The sequence below is a fragment of the Dipodomys merriami genome, unplaced genomic scaffold (genome assembly GCF_024711535.1).
Source record: "Dipodomys merriami isolate MVZ:Mamm:240054 unplaced genomic scaffold, mDipMer1.0.p SCAF_1, whole genome shotgun sequence".
Taxonomy (NCBI): Eukaryota; Metazoa; Chordata; class Mammalia; order Rodentia; family Heteromyidae; genus Dipodomys; species Dipodomys merriami.
In genome coordinates this window covers 16,936,085-16,956,808 of record NW_027202270.1, presented here as the reverse complement: position 1 = coordinate 16,956,808, position 20,724 = coordinate 16,936,085, and the positions used below count along the sequence as shown (strand labels likewise).

At 44.2% G+C, this 20,724-nt stretch overlaps 1 protein-coding gene across 1 annotated transcript in view; it reads left to right on the top strand.

Moving 5' to 3' along the window:
- The window catches only part of Cyp27a1 (cytochrome P450 family 27 subfamily A member 1), a 39,135-nt gene extending 21,778 nt beyond the window's left edge, over positions 1-17,357 (top strand). Inside the window, exons 2-9 of the mRNA XM_070016966.1 lie at positions 10,389-10,579; positions 13,607-13,806; positions 13,933-14,130; positions 14,235-14,407; positions 15,777-15,943; positions 16,151-16,232; positions 16,319-16,531; positions 16,675-17,357. Coding sequence (XP_069873067.1) covers positions 10,389-10,579; positions 13,607-13,806; positions 13,933-14,130; positions 14,235-14,407; positions 15,777-15,943; positions 16,151-16,232; positions 16,319-16,531; positions 16,675-16,794 — 1,344 coding nt within the window. The 3' untranslated portion in view covers positions 16,795-17,357. The remainder of the gene's footprint in view (positions 1-10,388; positions 10,580-13,606; positions 13,807-13,932; positions 14,131-14,234; positions 14,408-15,776; positions 15,944-16,150; positions 16,233-16,318; positions 16,532-16,674) is intronic.
- Positions 17,358-20,724: the final 3,367 nt, after the last annotated feature.

Sequence of the window (20,724 nt, the reverse complement as noted above, 5' to 3'; positions counted from 1 at the left end):
GTTTTTGCTTCTCTGGATCATTGGGGTGATATTTACCACCACATCCAGCCGTTGTGCTTCCTCTGTAGCTGGGATGTCTGGTGCTTGCCATTGCATCCAGCCATTGGTCAAAATGGAGGCTCAGGAGCTTTGTTTTTGTTGGTCATGGGGCTTGAGCTCGGGGCTTGGGTCCTGTCCCTAAGCTCTTTCACTCAAGGCTAGCACTCTACCACTTTGAGCCACTGCTCCACTTCTGTTTTTTTGGTGGTTAACTGGAGATGAGTCTCATGGACTTTCCTGCCCCAGGCTGGCTTTGAAAGCAATCCTCAGATCTCCTGAGTTGCTAGGATTATAGGCATGAGCCACTGGTGCCTGAGCATAAGACTCATGAAGTTTTTTGCCTAAATCTAATCTCCACCCCCCAAGTGTCTAGGTTTATAGCTTTGAGCTACTATGTCTGGTTTCATCTGACTTTTTTTTTTTGGTCAGTGGTTGTCCTTGAGCCTCTCTGAGCTCAAGGCTAACCCTCTATCACTTGAGCTACAGCACCACTTCTGGTTTTTGAGTGGTTAATTGGAGGGAGATAAGATTCTCACAGGAAGTTTTCTGCCCAGGCTGGCTTTGAACCACGACCTTCAGAACTCAGCCTCCTGAATAGCTAGGATTATAAGCAGGAGCCATTGGCATCTGGTTCCATCGAACTTTTTTTTTTTTTTTTTTTTTGCCAGTCATGGGGCTTGAACTAGTGTCTAGGCACTGTGCCTGAGCTTCTTTTGCTCAAGGCTAGCACTCTACCACTTGAGCCACAGTGCCACTTCCAGGTTTTTCTGTTTATGTGGTACTGAGGACATAAACCCAGGGCTTTATGCACTCAGGGTAAGCACTCTATCACTAAGCCATATTCACAGCCCTTCATCTAACTTATTAACCATTCACTCTCTCAAGCTGTTGACAACATTTATTTTTATGGAGTCACTGAGTTTTGTGGAGTTGGAAACAAAGCACTTTGTGACACCAACATTAATGCCCTAGGTTTATGAGTATCCATAGACTATTGTAATCATATAATTTTCCTCTTGGGTGTGTTTGACTGAACACAGACTTCATCAATCTCTGCCTCTCATTTCAGTGTACAAGGCAAAGTGTCAAGAAAAAAGAATGGGATAAGATTCTCCTGGGATCTAATGTTAAAACAGGAATAGTGATTTTTTCAGTGCCTAAAGTGAATATACATATACTATGAAAAAAAGTAATTTTCATTACATTAGGAAAGTGATCACCCTCTCTTCCCATCTCCCTAATCTAACCTGTCTCAAGCAGGTGATGGTAACTTATCTCACTGACCATTGATTCATTAGGATATGAATACCCACAGCAGCAGGCCCTGCCCAGTCTCTATGAGTTCCTCTCCAGACTCACTTCAACAAGGGTGTTAAGGGCATCTCTGAAGAGTTGACTGTTTTGATGGCCAAGGAGAATCTTACCTGTGGTCATAGCTGCAGGTCTCAGCAAAGCAATGTTGCTCTCCTGGTAGAAATGTGAGAAACCAGGGGATGTTTATCCTGTCAATAGGACCTTTCCCCTTAACTCTAGACAACCAATATACCTCATCAGGGCTCAGGGACAATGGCTACGACCCACTAGTCCCATACTACAACTATATCTGCCATTGTCTGCTTCGATCCTGATCTCTCTATCTTGCTAGTTTGCCTTGCAGGTCTCAAATGTGTGTGTGTGTGTGTGTGTGTGTGTGTGTGTGTGTGTGTGTGTGTGTGTGTGTGTGTGTGTGTGTGTGTGTGTGTGTGTGTATGTGTGTGTGCTGGTCCTGGGGCTTGAACACTGTCCCTTAGCTTTTGTGCTCAAGATTAGTGCTCTACCACTTGGGCCACAGCCAGCCCTACTTCTGGCTTTTTTTGTTTTTAATATGTGGACTATTTTTTATATATTCACTTTTTTGTCAGTTGTGGGGCTTGAACTTGACTTTTTAAAATTTTTAATTTTAATTTTAATTTGCTTTAGGGAGGGTGGTTAATTGGAGATAAGAGTCTGATAGACTTTCCTGCCTAGGCTAGCTTTGAACCATGAACCTCAGATCCCAGCCTCTTGAGTAGCTAGGATTACAGGCATGAGCCACCAGCGCCCAATGGACTGTCAGTCTTAGAGAGAAGGAGTCAAAACACCTGTAGTCAATTTGTCAGGAGCAAGCTGAGCAGCTGGCTGACTGCGAGCCCCTTCCAGCAGTCACGCTTCTGTCGGCACATCCTGCTTTTTAGTTGGTAATTGTAGTTTTCTTAAAATTTTCAGAAATGTAGCATTGTGACTCACTCCAGTAAGGAAGCTGACATAGCAAGCAGGCTTTGAATCTTCCCGGTATTCAGCAGCCCCTTTTTACTGCTGCAAGACATCGATTATGCAATGAAAACAGTGAATCAGAGACATTTATCTAATACTTTCTGACACTAACAATTAAACCTTTCCATATTGATGACTCTTTTCTGCCATAGTACACAGGAGCGATTGGCTCATAGACCTGTCACTCAGTATTAACTGTTTTCCCTTTCGTTCCTCATTGTCTTTGTAGAAACAGACCAAAGTGCTTTAACACAGGGCCTCTGGGGAGGGAATCTTAGGGAATCCCAGGAAGGAAGGAGGGGCAGCTCAGAGGGAACAACTTCACCAGCAAGCACAGATTTCACATGGTTTCTATTTAAAGTGGCTCTTGGCTTAGCTTCAACAATCACAAATATAGCAGCCGTAGATATCAATCACATAGCTAGTGTTACTTCTAGCTGCTTGGATGCTAAAGGGTTACTGACAATAGGCGAGACTAAACCCCCTCCTCTCCCCTCAAAAACCCCATGAGTCACATCTCCTAAGACCCCTACTTACCTTGTTGTCTCTTCTACCTTCTCCTCTTACTTTTCCATCTCTTCTTTCTCCTCCTCCACCTCTGCCTCTACCTTTTGTGCCAGTCCCAGGGCTTAGAACTCAGAGCCATTTTGCTGTCTCTCAGCTTTTTTTGCCCATGGCTGGCACTCTACCACTTGAGCCTCCACTTCTGGCTTTGTGCTGGTTAATTTTTTTTTTGGCGGGGGGGGGGGGTGTTCGGTCGTGGGGCCTGAACTCTGGGCCTGGGCGCTGTCCCTCAGCTCTTCAACTCAAGGCTAGTGCTCTACGCCTTGAGCCACAGCGCCACTTCCGGCTTTTTTCTTTTTGCTTATGTGGTGCTGAGGAATTAAACCCAGGGCCTCATGCATGCAAGGCAAGTGCTCTACCACTGAGCCACCTTCCCAGCCTCATGTGCTGGTTAACTGTAAATAGAGTCCCAAGGATTTTTCTGTCTAGGTTGGCTTTGAACTGTGACCCTCAGATCTCAGTTTCCTAAGTACCTAGGATTACAAGAGTGAACCAATCAGCCACTGGCCTCTTCCCACTCTTCTTTTTCTTCTTCTTTTTTTTTTTTAATGCTCTTAAACCAGATCATATGCTTCTGGAGCCCAGGAACTCATTTTATCTTTTATTTGGCCCTCATGGCCCTGTGTGATGAAAAGGACACGGTAACTTTACTAGTTCGATGTTTGACACCAAATGTGTCAGATTCACACATAGCAGACAGGCCAAAGCTAAGGCCTGAGAGTTTCATCTGGTAAAAATACCACAGGTCATGGTGAGATTCAGAGAGTATTATTTACATAGACAACAAGAAGAAAAGCCAAAGGTGCCAGCTTCCTAAGATTCTTGTCCCTGATGCCCCAAAGAACACCACCCAATGGGGGGACAGATGATTGCAGTGAGTCCCAGGGTACTCCCAATGCTGAGTGCCCCCTTCTACACTAAAAGCAAATTATATATATTCTGCAGTTCTTTTCTGGGGCAGGTAGGGCAGAAAGCCCACATCTCATTGGAACCAGGAGGAAGGCAATGAGGTACAGCCTCATGATAGACCTTCTGGGGGAGATGGGCAGATGAGTGGGGAAGAGGAGGGACCCCCCTCCCCATTGTTTTGTCTTCTGGGAGTATCATAGGGCCTCAGACAACAACATTCAGGGAGGACTGAGTCTAAGCCTTAAGCTTTTGTGTACACAGGCACATGCTGAACCCTAAGGGTACCACAGCAACGTCACGCAGCCTGGTACTCTTGAGCCCGAACTAGAACAGACTCTCATGCCAAGCAGTTTCAGATCTGTCAGCTGTGGATGACTGAGCTGAACTGAGAACACATGGTAATGACACCAGTGCTTTTGTGTTTCTATAAAAATTGCTCTTGGGCGGGGGGGGGGGGGGGCGCGTGTAATACCTCAGTAGTAGAGTACTTGCCTAGATGTACAAAGCCCCTAAGTTTGATCCCTAGTGCCCCCCTCCAAAAAATAAAATGTAAACCTCTAAATTTAGACAGAATTATTCTGTTCCACACAGAAGAATGTATTTCATGTTCTTACAGTTTTTCTCATGTCTTATTTCTTCTTTAAAAATTCCTTGCATATAAGTTGGGTGCCAGTAGCTCACATCTGTAATACTAGCTACTCAGGAGGCTGAGATCTGAGGATCACGGTTCAAAGCCAGCAGGCAACTCTGTAAGATTTTTATCTATTAAGCCACTAAAATACTGGAAATACAAATGTAGCTCAAGTGGGAGAGCAGTAGTCTTGAGTGAAAAAGCTAAGTGACAGTACCCAGATCTTGAGTTCAAGTCCCAGTACTAGCACACATACAAAAAAAAAATCTTTGCATGTAGAATTATGTATGTTAATTAGAATTTTAGGTCTTAGTAATCTCACTTAATGGAAGACCCACACAGAAAGAAATCAATTTATTAAAACATGTTAGACCCAAATATATGTCTTTTCTATAGATTTTAAGAAGCCAAGAGCACTTGAATTTTATTTAGCAATTGCTATTTCAGCATTTAACTTATTAATTTAACATGCCCTTAAAACCTTAAGTTACACAAAAGGTTTATAAATATTTACCCATTTATATTCACCTAGTTTGTTTATTTGTATTTTTTATTTTAATTATTTTGCCAGTCCTGGAGCTTGAACTCAGGGCCTGGGCACTGTCCCTAGCCTTTTTGCTCAAGGCTAGCGCTCTACTACTTGAGTCACAGCACCACTTCCAGCTTTTTCTTTTCTTTTTATTTATTTATTTATATATTATTTTTTTGGGTCGGGTCGTGGGGCCTGAACTCTGGGCCTGGGTGCTGTCCCTCAGCTCTTCAGCTCAAGGCTAGCACTCTACCACTTCTGGCTTTTTTCTTTTTGCTTATATGGTGCTGAGGAATCGAACCCAGGGCCTCATGCATGCAAGGCAAGCACTCTACCACTGAGCCACATTCCTAGCCCCTAATTTGTTTATTTTTAACTGTTATATCTAGATTCATAAGAAAACTGGAATATTAGACAAGTATAGTCATTGTCTTATTTCCTCCTCAAACAACATCTATAAACATTAAAAAATGCTCTATTTGATATGCAGGCTTGTAATGGACACTGTATTGCACTCCATTTGCATATTTGTTTTTATGTCAGACTTATACTTCCGTGATCTTAAATATCTAGGATAGATTAAGTTATATGTTTGCAACATATTTCATGTTGGCAACTTGGGAGATATTTTTGCTTTCATTAAATCAACAACATTATATTAGTCTTATTTGTCAAAGAGTTACACAAAGATCATTTTGTTCTTAGGCTGGATTTATAGTTTTATGACCTACATGTCAAACTCTGACATTAAAAAAAAAAATCCAGCAGAGACAAATATAACCTTAATCTGGCCACAACACCCAGGCACAATTATATGCTAACAAGTGTGAAGACATTGTCATTTTTAGTAACAACTTATTTTTGAAATTTTTATTTGTCATGGAAGAATTTGGATTAATTCAATGGTATTAGTTTATCTGATTTCTCACTTATCTAAAAGCCAATTTGAATAGCATTAGTGAATTTTAACATGTAGACAAAACATATAACTTATACACATAGATAACACACATAGCATTTATTTTAGAATTTTAGTTATGAGACAGTAATACAATATAATCTAAAAATTTTTTTTTTTTTGGGTCAGGTCGTGGGGCCTGAACTCTGGGCCTGGGCACTGTCCCTCAGCTCTTCAGCTCAAGGTTAGTGCTCTACGCCTTGAGCCACAGCGCCACTTCCAGCTTTTTTCTTTTTGCTTATGTGGTGCTGAGGAATTGAACCCAGGGCCTCATGCATGCAAGGCAAGCACTCTACCACTGAGCCACCTTCCCAGCCCCTATAATATAAATTGGCTAAACTTGAAAGGGTTTTTTGTTTGTTTGTTTGTTTTGTTTTTTTAAAGATAAAGTCTGAGCTGGGTGCCAGGGTGCCAGTGGCTCATGCCTATAATCCTAGTTACTCAGGAAGCTAAGACCTGAGGATCACAGTTCAAAGCCAGCTCAGGCAGAAAAGTCTATGAGACTATTAATCATCAATTAGACACCCCAAAACCAGAAGTAGAGCTGTTGCTCAAGTGGTAGAGTGCTAGCCTTGAGCAAAAAAGCTCAGGGACAGCGTGCAGGCCCTGGGTTCAAGCCCCAGGAGAGTCACACAAAAAAAGTCTGATTGTGTAGCACAGGCCAACCTGGAATCCAGCATTCTCCAATCTCAGCCTCCTGAGGGCTAGAATTACAGAAGGGTCATTGTTACAAGTTTCATGTGATTTCTCTTCCTCAGTCCTTATCTGTCACTCTTCTGTTCTTTGCATTGTCTGCAACTTTTTTTTTCCATTTAGTTCACTGACAGTTTTAAAACATTTATTGTCTGTAATATGCCTAGAACTGTATCAAACAATTTGGGACATAGTTAAGAAGCAGGAAATGATTTCTGCCCTCCAGAATTTTTAATCTAGTTGAAGAGATAAGACATTCACAGAATAATTAGGGGTCTATATAATTTACTTCTCCTGAATTATCAGTTGGCAATTATCAGATGCAAACTCCGTAAAGGTAGGGTGTTGGTTTTTCTTTTCTCTTTTCTTTTTTTGCTGGTCCTCGAGTTTGAACTCAGGGCTTGGGCACTGTCCCTGAGCTTCTTTTTTTTTTTTTTCTCAAGGTTAGCACTCTACCACTTGAGTCACAGCACCGCTTCTTGCTTTTTCTGTGTATGTGGTACTAAGGAATCGAACCCAGGGCTTCATGCATGCTCAGCAAGCATTCTACCACTAAGTCACATTCTGAGCCCCTGGTTTTTCTTTTTATCTACAACTTTATCCCTAATTTTTAGGATGGTATAGGAGGAACAAGATAGGCACTTAATAAATGAATGTCATTTTTGGAGTTTCACCCAGTAAGGGCTAGCTCTCTTATTCATCCTGAAAAATGATCTGTGTTCTGCAAAGTGGCTGCTAGCACGCCTGCCTGGGAGAAGCTTGGGGCTGCCTAGCTGGCTCAGGTTACCACCTAATGGTAAGCTCTCAGGCAGAGCACACATCTCTCAGCAAGTGCCCCAGTGTCTTTCTAAAATAACTTCTTACATAAGTAGATCCTTAAATTCCACCAGGCAAACTCCAGGAGAGGAGGAGTATGAGGGAAGAAGGAACACATGGGCTAGACAAAGGCAGAAATGCCCCAGGAGCCTCCACAGATAGCCAGGAAATGGCTCCGAGAATTTGGATTGCAGGGGGAAAGCTTGCTGTGCCCAAGTAAAGAGTAATCTATGGGGCTGGGAATGTGGCTTAGTGGTACAGTACTTGCCTAGCATTCATGAAGCCCTGGGTTCGATTCCTCAGTACCACATAAAAAGAAAGTGCTGGAAGTGGCTCTGTGGTTCAAGTGGTAGAGTGCTAGCCTTGAGCAAAAGAAGCTCAGGGACAATGTCTAGGCCCTGAGTTCAATCCCCAGGACTGGCCATAAAAAAAAAAGTCATTTATGGAGCTAAAAATAAAAACAAACCCACAGGGGCTGGGAAGGTGGCTCAGTGGTAGAGTGCTGGCTTTACATACATGAAGCCCTGGGTTCAATTCCTCAGCACCACATAAGCAAAAAAAAAGCCAGAAATGGCGCTATGGCTTAAGTGGTAGAGTACTAGCCTTGAGCTGAAGAGCCCAGAGAGAGCGCCCAGGCCCAGAGTTCAGGCCCCACAACCAACCAAAACAAAACAAAACAAAACAAAACAAAAAAAACATAGTAATTTTTTTATTCCAATAATGGTAGAAAATTTGAAAAATCACAGTACCAAAAAAGTAAATTTGTCTATAATAGTGCTATTTGCCACTCTTCACATTATTATTGTGATTTACTTATTTTGTCATGCATGCAAGGCAAGCACTCTACCACTGAACCACCTTCCCAGCCCCTGTTTCTATTTATTTTTAAGATAAAGTCTCCCTATGAAGCACAAATTACTCTCAAACTCTCCTTCCTCCTGCCTCAGCCTCCTGAGTGTTGGTGTGAAAGAAAAGTCCCACTCCTAGCTTCTTGGTACCAGTCCTTGGGCTTGAACTCAGAGCTTAGATGCTATCTTTGAGCTTTTGTGCTCAAGGCTAGCACTCTACTACTTGAATGTAACTTTACTTGTGGCTTTTTTGGTGCTTAATTGGAGATAAGAGTCTCATAGACTTGCCTTGGCTGGCTTTGAACCATAATCCTCAGATCTCAGCCTCCTGAGTAGCTATGATTATAGGCATGAGCCATTGGTGCCCAACTTACTTTAGATTTTTATGTATCTATCTGCCATTTCTCTATAAAAACAGATATTCTTAGTTAGTTCTCCCTTCTTAGACAGAAGGTGTTAAACTTTTTCACTCAACAACCTATCTTTGGTATCTTTCCACATTAGTATATAAGGTGCTAGTCTGTCCCTTTTAAAGCTATTATAATATTATATTATGTGAATGTCCTGTCCTTTCTTTACAAATTTTTCTGGACAATAAATTAAGTGGTATTTTATTCTGTAATATGAGTGATCATCTCTTATTTGTTTCTTTGGGTTGTGTTGGGAATTGAACCCAAATAAATCTCTTCTCTATAACTTTACTGGCTTTTATTTTACAGAAGTGCTTTAGTTTAATTTTTATACTGGAACAGTCTCTGATCCTCTTCAAAAGCTCTTGTGTAACAATTGTGAAAGAGAAGGGATGTGGGGAGCCACTGTATTTTATTATCTGCGGATTCTTTTGAGTTTTTTTTTTTTTTTATCAAATCTCTTAACACTAAGTGTTTTTCTTTCCCTCTAATTCAGTAACTATAAATACTTGGTTGCTGGGTCAATTTCTCCCTTCTCTTCCTTTCCCTTCCCTCCCTTTCCTTCATTTCTTTCTTTAATTGAGGACTTTAAGCTCTTATTAGGCTTTTCCACTCAAGGCTGGCACTCTACCACTTGAGCCACACCTCTACTTTTAGCTTTTTGCTGGTTAACTGGAGATAAGAGTTCCACAGACTTTCTGGCCTAGGCTGATTTTTTTTTTTTTTTTTTTTTGGGTCCGGTCGTGGGGCCTGAACTCTGGGCCTGGGCGCTGTCCCTCAGCTCTTCAGCTCAAGGCTGACTCTCTACCACTTGAGCCACAGTGCCACTTCCGGCTTTTTTTTTTCTTTATGTGGTGCTGAGGAATCGAACCCAGGGCCTCATGCATGCAAGGCAAGCGCTCTACCACTGAGCCACCTTCCCAGCCCCTAGGCTGATTTTTGAACCACAATCCTCAGATCTCAGCCTCCTAGGTTGCTAGGATTAAGGTGTGAGCCCCTAGTGCCCAGTTTGCAGGTTAATTTCATAGCTGCTATGAGAATCAATTATTAAATGTTAGAAGTTCTAAGATAAGTTTTGGAGGGAGTGTTGGGGTTAAAACCAGAGCCTTGTGATGCTAAGTAAGTCCTCCACCACTGAGCTACATTCCTAGTGCTTAAGATGAAATAAATGAGAGTTACATAACTGAGCCAATGACTTCAAAACAAAAACACATACCACATGACTTACTTCATATTTGATCTTGTCTTTCTCATGCAGCTTTGTTTTGCTTTTCTTGGAATTTTTTTTTATAGTTTCTTTTCCCTTACTGAAAACAAGGCATGAAGCTAACAGTAGGTTAAAATGCTAAAGTGGAATCTCAGGCTTTCTATCTTAGGGCTTAGGATCCCTAAAGCTCAGGCTCCCGAATATCGGCATCTCACATACCCAGTTCTCACATATCCCTCATCCCTCCAGTGACATCAGACTCTCCCTATTCCTCCAGACATTATGGCTGTCAACATTCTCGCTCTATGTGTGGCCTGTTTTTGTATTTTTTTTCCAGTAACCTTCTTCACAACCCCTGGCCATCCTATGTCCTCTTGTACAATGCTCTTTTACACAGCCCCTTGTTCTGATGTGGTCATCTGAGGTATCCTCACCCCATCTCATCTGCCTACCTAGTTGGGCCTGCTGTTCAGCTTTCACTGTCTCCCACAGGTGCTGAACAAGGCCAAATATGGTCCAATATGGATAAACTCTATGGGGTCTCACACCTTCGTGAATCTGGCCAGTGCCTCACTCATAGAACAAGCAATGCGGCAGGAGGACAAGCATCCTATAAGGGACTACATGGATCTATGGAAGGAGCACCGGGATGTTCAAGGCCTGGCCTATGGGGTCTTCACCACGTGAGCTGGGGCCTGAAGGGACTGGAATAGGGCCTCAGAGAACCAGGTCAAAAGAGAGCAGGCCTGGGGCACCCGAGCCCCAGCTTGATGCCCAGTCTAGAAGCCAATTAAGTTGGCTGAAACTCTAGGACCATTCATAGGTTTTTCCATATTGTGTGACTTAGGACCAAGGAACAATTCCTCACTTCTTGGATTTATGTTTCTGATTTGTAAAATAGGAGGTTTAGGATTAGAAAATCTCTAAGGTATCCTTAAGGTCTACACAGATCCATCTTACATTATGGTTGAAAAGATGTCAATTTGTAGCTAAGAAAGTATCATTATCATCTTATTCAGGAGGGCTCTGTTTAAATGTTTAAAAAATGTACCAATAGCCAGGTGCTCATGGCTCATGCCTATAATCCTAACTATTCAAAAAGTTGAGATCTGAAGATCATGATTCAAAGCCAACCAAGGCAAGAAAGTCTGTGAGACTCTTATCTACAATTAACCACCAAAAAGACAAAGTAGAGCTGTGGCTCAAGTGGCAGAGCACTAGCCTTGAGCAAAAAAGCTCAGGGAGAGTGTCCAGGCCCCACGACTGGCCCCCCAAAATAAAATAAAATTTGTCCAGATTGTTTTATATTGTGTACAACTGGCAATAACTCATAGATGCCATCTACCCACAGAGATAGACATGGGTTCCAGTGATGCCTAGAAAAGTTAAGGTTATTTCAACAGTGACAAATTGAAGAATCAATTGAATGTGTTATTTGAAGTAGATAGTAAGAATTAATGAAGTTAAACCAAGCCGGGCACCGGTGGTTCACGCCTGTAATCCTAGCTACTCAGGAGGCTGAGATCTAAGGATCAAGGTTCAAAGCCAGCCTGGGCAGGAAAGTCTGTGTGACTCTTATCTCCAATAAACCACTAGAAAACCGGAAGTGGCACTGTGGCTCAAGCCGTAGAGCGTTCGCCTTGAGCTGAAGAGCTGAGGGACAGCGTCCAAGCCCAGAGTTCAAGCCCCAGGACCGACCAAAAAAAAAAAAAATGTAGTTAAACCATCCCCAATGCCAATGTTTGTAATTGGTTATGTCACTGACTTCTGTTTGCCATAGAATGTCAGAATTCCAGAAACAATGAATGGCTTTAATCTTCATGATCAAGGTCGTTAACAATCCTGTTTGAGTGACTTCTTAAGGAATTAAGCCGGTCGCCTGGTGGCTCATGTCTGTAATCCTAGCTACTCCGGAGGCTGAGATCGGAGGATCATGGTTCAAAGCCAGCCCAGGAAGGAAACTCCATGAGACTCTTATCTCCAATAAACCGCTAGAAAACCAGAATTGGCGCTGTGGCTCAAGCAGTAGAGCGCTTGCCTTGAGCTGAAGAGCTGGGGGACAGCACCGAAGCCCCAGAGTTCAAGCCCCATGGACTAGTAGTCATTGCTGCCACCATGATAACTATGTATTTATAACATGCAGGCATCAGACTAGTCTCTCTGTGATCATTATCTTACTTTTTCCTCAAAACAAGCCTGTGACTGGATATTATTATACCCTGTGTGTGTGTGTGTGTGTGTGTGTGTGTGTGTGTGTGTGTGTGTGAATGTGTGTATGTGCGTGTGCACAACATGCATGTATGCAGGACTAGGGCTTGATTTCAGGGCCTCCTTGCTTTCATTCACCTTTTTAATGCATGGCTGATGCACTACCACTTGAACTACACCTCTACTTCTGGCTTTTTGCTAGTTATTGAGATATAAGAATCTATTGGATCTGTCTGCCCAATCTGGTTCTGAACCAAGAATCTCAGATCTCAGCTTCCTGAGTAGCTATGATTACAGATGTGAGCCATCAGTACCTGGCACCAGTCCTGTTTTTTTTTTTTTTTTTTTTTGCTTGTTTGTTTGCTTATGTGGTGCTGAAGAATTGAACCCAGGACTTCATGCATGAGAGGCAAGCACTCTACCACTGAGCCAACTTCCCAGCCCTCCTGTTTTTTTTTTTTTCCTGGTGATTTTTGAGACAAATCTTGTTTCTTAGGGTCCATCTATCTTTAGAGTGTCTGTGCCTGCTAAGACCACAGACTCATACCACCATACCCAGCCTCACACTGGAAATGGGATTTTGAAGACTTTTTGCCAGGCTGGCCTCAAACCATGATCCTCCTAATGTCAGCTTCTTAAGCAGCCAGAATTACAGGCATGAACCACCAGCACCTAGCTTTGGTTTTCTTGGGACAGGGCTGGCCTTGAATTTGAAATTATCCTACTTCTTCCTCTTGAGTTGTAGGAATGCCAGTGTGTACATCCATGTATAACTGATTTGTGTGTGTGTGTGTGTGTGTGAGATGAGGCTTTAATTCTGGGTCTGGGCACTGTCCCTGAGCTTTTCAGCTCAAGGTTAGCACTCTACTGCTTGAGTCATAGCACCTCTTCCAGTTTTCTGGTGGTTAATTGGAAATAATAGTCTCACAGTCTTTCTTGCCCACGCTGGTTTTGAACTGATCCTCAGATCTCTGCCTCCTGAGTGGCATTATAGGTGTGAGCAACTGGTGCTTGGACCTAATTGATTTGATTCTAGGAAATCTCGGTCTAGGTGCCTCTTAACAACCTCCACTGGGCTGTATGTGATTCTGAAATCTTCTGGTGCTTAGTTTAAGTCACTTAAAGCTCAATGATTGTCTAGGAATTTGGCTTAGTGCTAAAGTGCTTGCCTAGCATGCATGAAGCCTTGAGTTTGATTCCTCAGTACCACTACACGGAAAAAGCCACAGTGGTGCTGTGGCAAGTGGCAGAGTGCTAGCTTTGAGCAAAAATACGCTCAGAGATAGTGCCCAGGCCCTGAGTTCAAGCCCCAGGCAGGACTGGCAAAAACAAAAACAAAACAAAACAACAAAAGCTCAATGATGGTATGATTCTAAATACTAGGAGTCTAGGAGTCTGAGAGTTCCCTCAACTGGGATGGGAGTGAGGGATCAGGATGGGAAGAAACGATTTAATCATGCTCTCAGAAGCTTATTTATTGCCTCACCTTTTATGCTGCTCAGAAATGGAGAAAGCTGGTACCACCTGCGCCAGGCTCTGAACCAGCGGCTGTTGAAGCCAGCGGAGGCCGCACTTTATACAGATGTTGTAAATGAGGTGATCGATGACTTTATAGCTCGACTGGACCAGATACGGGCAGACAGTCCCTCCGGGGATCTAGTACCTGACATGGCTCACCTCTTCTACCACTTTGCCTTGGAAGGTACCCTTGCTCGGGAAGGGGATGGGACAGGAATGTGTCACGGCTAGGCTGTGCTCTGCCTCCTCCAGGCCTTTGAATTCTGTGTCCCTTGGCTCTGCCTCCTCTCATGTCCTCTGCACTTTCCAGCCATTTGCTACATCTTGTTCGAAAAACGGATTGGCTGCCTGGAGCCATCCATTCCTGCGGACACTGCGAATTTTATTAGATCTGTTGGGATCATGTTCCAGAACTCAGTCTATTCCACCTATCTTCCCAAGTGGACTCGTCCCCTACTGCCTTTCTGGAGACGATATCTGGATGGCTGGAACACCATCTTCTCCTTTGGTGAGGAGTCCCCACTGGCCCCAAGGAAGGAAACTGGCCTCTCCCAGGACCGTCTCCCTCCTGCTACCAGCTCTCTGAGTACCTTGACCTCATTGTCCCTACAGGGAAGAAGTTCATTGATGAGAAAGTTCAGGAGATAGAAGCTGAACTACAGGCAAGCAGGCCAGATGGGGTCCAGGTGTCTGGCTACCTACACTTCCTGCTGACCAAGGGTCTGCTCAATCCTCAGGAGGCCCTAGGCAGCCTGCCTGAGCTGCTCATCGCTGGGGTTGACACGGTGTGTGAAGGGTGCCGGTGAAGAGACCAAGGGCTTCTAGCTCCTGTCCTGAACCCATGTCTTTTCCCTCCTGAACCTGACCTTCATATCTTACCATAGCTGCTTATCTACCTGTAGCTGGAGAGACAGAGCTGGCCCTATTAACTCCCAAGATCCCCTTGTTCTCTCTCACAGCTGGGACATTTCATCCTCAAGGTATTCAACTCTCTCTTGCCTAAATGTAAATGAAGGGTTGGAAGTTTGTCCTTGAGTAAGTTCTGATTTGATGGCACTGATTTTCAGCCTTTTTTTTCGGTCGGCCCTGGAACTTGAACTCAGGGCCTGGGCTCTGTCCCTGAGCCTCTTTGTGCTCAAGGTTAGTGCTCTACCTATTAAGCCACAGCACCACTTCTGGCTTTGTCTAAGTAGTTTATTGGAGATAAGAATCTCACAGACTTTCCTACGTGGGCTGGCTTCAAACTGTGATATTTTTTGGTATGAGATTTTTCCTTGTTACAATCTCCTTGATTAGGTTTTTTTTTCCTTTTTTGGAATTTTAGATAATACTATTATTACTATTGCCATTCACCAAAGCAGTTTATGAATACAGGACCTCTGGATCAGTGTCACCCTTTTCACCATTCTCCCCCACCCTCTCCCTACCCACCCCTGCCCTTACTTAATTTTTTTTTTTGCCTTTTAACAAAGCAGTTTATGTGTACAATGCATCTTGATCTGTGTCACCACTCCAACGTCTTCACCCCCTTTTTTTGGGGGGGGGTCTGGTCCTGAGTCCTGAACTCTGTGCTTGGGCGCTGTCCCTCAGTTCTTCAGCTCAAGGCTAGCGCTCTACCACTTGAGCCACAGCGCTACTTCCGGCTTTTTTCTTTTTGCTTATGTGGTGCTGAGGAATCGAACTCAGGGCCTCAGGTATGCAAGGCAAGCGCTCTACCACTGAGCCACCTTCCCAGCCCTCTTCACCCCCTTTGACCCACCCCTTCCCGTACGTTTCTCCATTCTGGGGTATATACAATGAACTCTTGCCTGCATTCTCCCCGCCTCTGCCCTCCATTCTTCTACCCCTCTCCCCTTAGCCCACCCTACCCTGTTGCAAGTTCCCATTTCCTGATGCTTATTTTGTTGGGCTTTGACTTAGTCTTATTAAAGAATTACATTGTTTGTGCTCCTGTTAAAAGTGCAATTCTCCGGTCAGTCCTCAGCCCACTCTGGATTCATGGTGGTCCCTATGGTCCCTCCTCCCTTTCCTACCATCTTTGTGGAAAATGCATTTCTCCCATATTTTGCAAGCACCAGTCGTAAAACTTGCGTCACTTAGCTAGCCTCTTGCCTAGAAATCTGCCTTCACTCCATTTCCCCTTCTGTCTCCTAGTCATCCAACACGCTGACGTGGGCCTTGTACCACCTTTCAAAGAACCCAGAGATCCAGGCGGAGTTGTACAAGGAGGTGGCAGGGGTGGTGCCCGCTGGGAAGACACCCCAGCACAAGGACATTGCCCACATGCCCTTGCTCAAGGCTGTGATTAAGGAGACCCTGCGGTAGGGTGAAATTCCTGAAGCCCAGTGTCTTTGTGTGGTGGCGGGTGGGGGTTAATTAGAGGAATAAAAAAAATGGGGACTTCCTATGGGTTGGGGATGGGAACCAAAGGGAGCTGGGAAGAGGGACCAGCTAGGTAAGAGAAAAGTAAAGGACATCCTGCGCCCCTTGGAGCTAGAGGCAGACCATAGACTTTCTTTTCCCTGTAGCCTCTACCCTGTGATCCCCACAAATGCTCGGATCGTGATGGACAACGAAATTGAAATTGATGGCTTCATCTTCCCCAAGAAAGTGAGTTGGGGCTACAGAGCCCTAGTGCCCAGCAGTGCCCACAGCCCTTTGCTAATGGATTTATGCTGCACCTTCTTCCACTGTAGACCCAGTTTGTGTTCTGTCACTATGTGGTATCCCGAGACCCCAGTGTCTTCTCTGAGCCTGAGAGCTTCCGGCCTCACCGCTGGCTGAGGAAGCGTGAGTCTAATGCGCCCAGTGTCCAACATCCATTTGGCTCTGTGCCCTTTGGCTATGGCGTCCGGGCCTGTCTGGGCCGCAGGATTGCAGAGCTGGAGATGCAGCTGATGTTGTCAAGGGTGAGTGGAGACGGGTGGAAAGATGTGTGAATCAGGAAGGGTGAGGGGTCAGTGGGAGAGGCAGGGAAGTTTAGGGATGGAAGATTCAGAGGCCGGCAGTGAATGATTACCAAAGAATGCTCCTGTGCTCTTTCCTGATACAGCTGATACAGCGATACGAGGTGATCCTACCTCCTGAGCCTGAGGAGGTGAAGAGTATAGCCCGCATTGTCCTGGTTCCCAATAAGAAGGTGGGCCTACGCTTCCTGCAGAGACAGAGCTGAGAGCTGAGAGCCTTGTCCCAGAAGCCCCAGCTCTGGCACAGCTGCCAGACTTGACAGACTGGAGAAACTTAAGTTCTCTTCTCACAGAACTCTGGTTTTATGGGCTCAACCATTTGCGCACGCAGCTCCTGCTTAGATAAAAGGCTATCTCTTATTCCATCTCTGTCCTCAGTATAATATAAAATAAGAAGATGTCTAGTAATCATGAAGGGGGTCATTAATCATTGGTTTTCTTTTTGATCACTCAACATCTGTATTCTTTTCTGAGTTTGAGGAACACATTTCTGCACCTAGCAATCATGATGAAAGACCTTGCTGTATCCCTCTGTGGAGTCTTAAGAATACCATGTATGCGCTGGGAAGGTGGCTTAGTGGTAGAGCGCTTGCCTTGCATGCATGAGGCCCTGGGTTCGATTCCTCAGCACCACATAAGTAGAAAAAGTCAGAAGTGGCGCTGTGGCTCAAGTGGTAGAGTGCTAGCCTTGAGCTGAAGAGCTGAGGGACAGTGCCCAGGCCCAGAGTTCAGGCCCCACAACCAAAAAAAAAAAAAAAAAAAAAAAGAATACCATGTATTTCCCTCAACTTGTGAAGAGGAGTTTGGGGTCCTACTGGGTCAGCAGTGGCACTGTGCACATAGGGGACCCCCACAATAGTGTTGCTTCAGTTGTAGATATTAGAAGGACCCAGCTGTGCCTGGGTATGTACACTTGTAGTACCAGCTATTTGGGAGACTGAGACAAGGGGATCACTGGAACCTAAGAGTGTAAGACCAGCCTGGGTATCATAGGGAAATCCCATCTATGAACAAATGAATAAATGAGTGAACAAGGAAGTGAATGAATGAATGAGTAAAGAAAACACAGACTTTAAAAAGTAGAAACAATCATCTTTTGAGAAAAAGCACAGAGAGAAGCATTAGGGTGCTACCAAATGCATTAGAAGTGTAAGGTCCACCCTGGGAAGGCAGGGCAGACTCCTCCCTCCTCTTGGCTAAGTTTCGGCCCAGTACCTCTGTCACCTAGGTAACTGGCACCGCTGGAAGCAGTCAACTCCCCCTCCCCCCCCCCACCTTCAAGGTCACATCCTGGGCTGTCCCCAGTCATGCCTCCCACTGGACTGTGGGAGGGTCCCAGGCCCTGAGGTCACATCTGCATCTAGTGTGGCTACACCTTTCCCCCACCTGGCCATATCTTCTCCCTGACCCTGGCCTAGATATGTCCTGGCCTGGGTGTGGCTCACCCCTCTCAGCCAGGTGCTCCCCACCATGCACAGCCGGGCAGTGGAAATAAAACTTCTCTTACTGCCTGAATACCATACGGTGTTCTCTTCATCGGCTACCTAATTAAATCTACCTATTTAATTTATCTTACAAGAAGAAGTGTAGACTAAACTACAGTGGGTTCTAGTGGATGGACATTGACCAGCTTAAGGAGTGGGTCTACCCTACTGGCTATGATCAGAGGAGTCAGGAAGTGGAGATGGAAATTTTAGCTTTCTAGTCTTTTCAGTCCAGTAAGCCTACTCAGAAGGAAAGGGATTGGCCCTGGGCACTGGTGGCTCATACCTGTAATCCTAGCTATCAGGAGGCTAAGATCTGAGGATCCTGGTTCAAAGCCAGCCTGGGCAGGAAAGTCTGAGAAACTCTTATCTTCAATAAACCACCAGAAAACCAGAAGTGGCGCTATGGCTCAAGTGGTAGAGCACTAGCCTTGAGCTGAAGTGCTGAGGGACAGTGCCCAGGTCCAGAGTTCAAGCCCCATGACCAACAACAACAAACAAAAAAAAAAGGAAAAGGATTGGCTTTGAGACCCTGTGCACCATACCACAAGCCTAGAAATTCAGTGACTCTCAGTCCTGGTTGTAAAATTAACTTTCCAGAGTTATAGAAAACAATGCCTATAGGATTAGGGTTGAATCCATTAAAAAAAAATCAGCTTACACTAAGCAAAAGGAAAGAAATGTAAATTATCACCTGATGTGGAAGAAATAATTGTATTGTCAAAGCTCATAGAATTCACAAACTTTATAGACCATGATAATGACAAGTTGCCTTGTGAAGGTTAAAATGTGTTTATGACTTTAACTAAGTGTCACTATTCCACAATGCTGTGAAATATGTGAAATTTATGTAATCACCTAATCTCAATTTCAAAAAGGAAAAGAAAAGTTGCAGAAGGGATGGGTTAGGAGCAAAATAAATAAATAAATAAAATCCTGTCATTGTCCTGATTCAATGCATCAAGTGGCTTCCCAAGTCATAAGCCAAATCCAAGTCCTTCCCGTGGTTAATAAGACCTTCCACTCCCACTGGAAACACTCTTCCCACAGCTGAGCCTGACCTTGCATCTCTCCAAGCACATTAAACTACTTCAGTCTCAGCTTTGAGTTTACTAGCCCTTGTCCTGGCCTCACTGATTCCCCGCTTTGTACCTCTGCCTTCCAGAGCAGAGCACATCCACTTTCTGGTGGACTATCTTCCTGGCAAGTGGTGAACTTCTTGGAAGGCAAAAATCTTATCTCCTTCAGTTTGGACCCCAGTCTTACTGTCTGGCTACAAGGGGGTATTAAATAAACATTTCTTAAATAAGAAGAGACTGGAATAGCAAGAAGGGAGGGGAGCAGGAAGGACATTGAGCTTTCCATATTGCAAAGAGGAATCTAGAGGGGACTGGGCAGAATTCCTGATGATAAAGGCATGGACCTTGAGCCCATCTGAGCACAGGTTCACCTAGGAAAGCTCTTTAAAAAAGCAGTAGATGGAGGCTGGACCTAGAAGGTGTCAAGATCCCTGTGACAAAGTCAAGCCAGAGCAACTGTTATCTTCTCCACTGTGCTGTTCCTCTAAAACCAGTAGGCCCAGCTCGCTGTAGCCACGGGAACCCTCAGTGCTGGTGCTTGGGTGGGGGGACAGCTGTGTCATGTGACTTGGGATGTGACTTTTGTAGCAGCCATGCAGGACAGTGTCAGTGTTCATGATCCACAAGCTCTGTTAATGAATATGGAAGTCTAATCTCAAACACAATCCATGAAGGTACAGCCATAGTGGAAAATAACAGGAGGCTCCTCAAAATATCAAAAACAGCTGGGCACTGGTGGCTCACGCCTGTAATCCTAGCTACTCAGTTTGATGAGACTGGAGATTGAAATTCAAAGCCAGCCCAGGCAGTAAAATCCATGAGACTCATCTCCAATTAGCCACCAGAAAACCGGAAGTGGTGCTGTGGCTCAAGTGGTAGAGTGTTTGCCTTGAACTGGAAAGCTCAAGGACAGCGCCTAGGCCCAGAATTCAAGCCCCATAACTGACAAAAAAAGTCAAGAAGAACTACTATATGAGCTAAAATTCCAGAATGTATACCCCAAATACATACTAGTTATATAATAAAAATAAAATAAAATCTGGACTCATGTTTATTTGCCACACTATTAACAATTGCCAAAGTATGACATCAATCTAAGTTTCCATCAAAAGAAGAATAAAGAAAATGTACATGGATTCAATTCAGCGTTTATAAGGAAGTATGTCTTATCATTGGTGAAATGTGAAATAAGCCAGCCCCATGCAGTAAGACAAACATACCATGGTCCTATGGCTGATGATCTTAGAGACTGGGAGTACAACGGAGATTACCAGAGATTGGAGAAGGGATGAAATGATTGGGGAGATACTTGTCAAAGGCCACAGAAATTCAGACAGGAACAAGAAGTTCGAGAGATCTATTATATAGTTAATCACAACATAAATTGTCAAGGGATTCAATTTCAAGTGTTCTCATCACACACAGAGAAATGATAAGCCGCTGATACCAGTGGCTCACGCCTGTAATCCTAGCTACTCAGGAGGCTGAAATCTGAGGATCGTGGTTTGAAGCTACCCAGGCAGGAAAGTCTGTGAGACATTTATCTCCAATAAACTTCTCAGAAAAAGCCTAT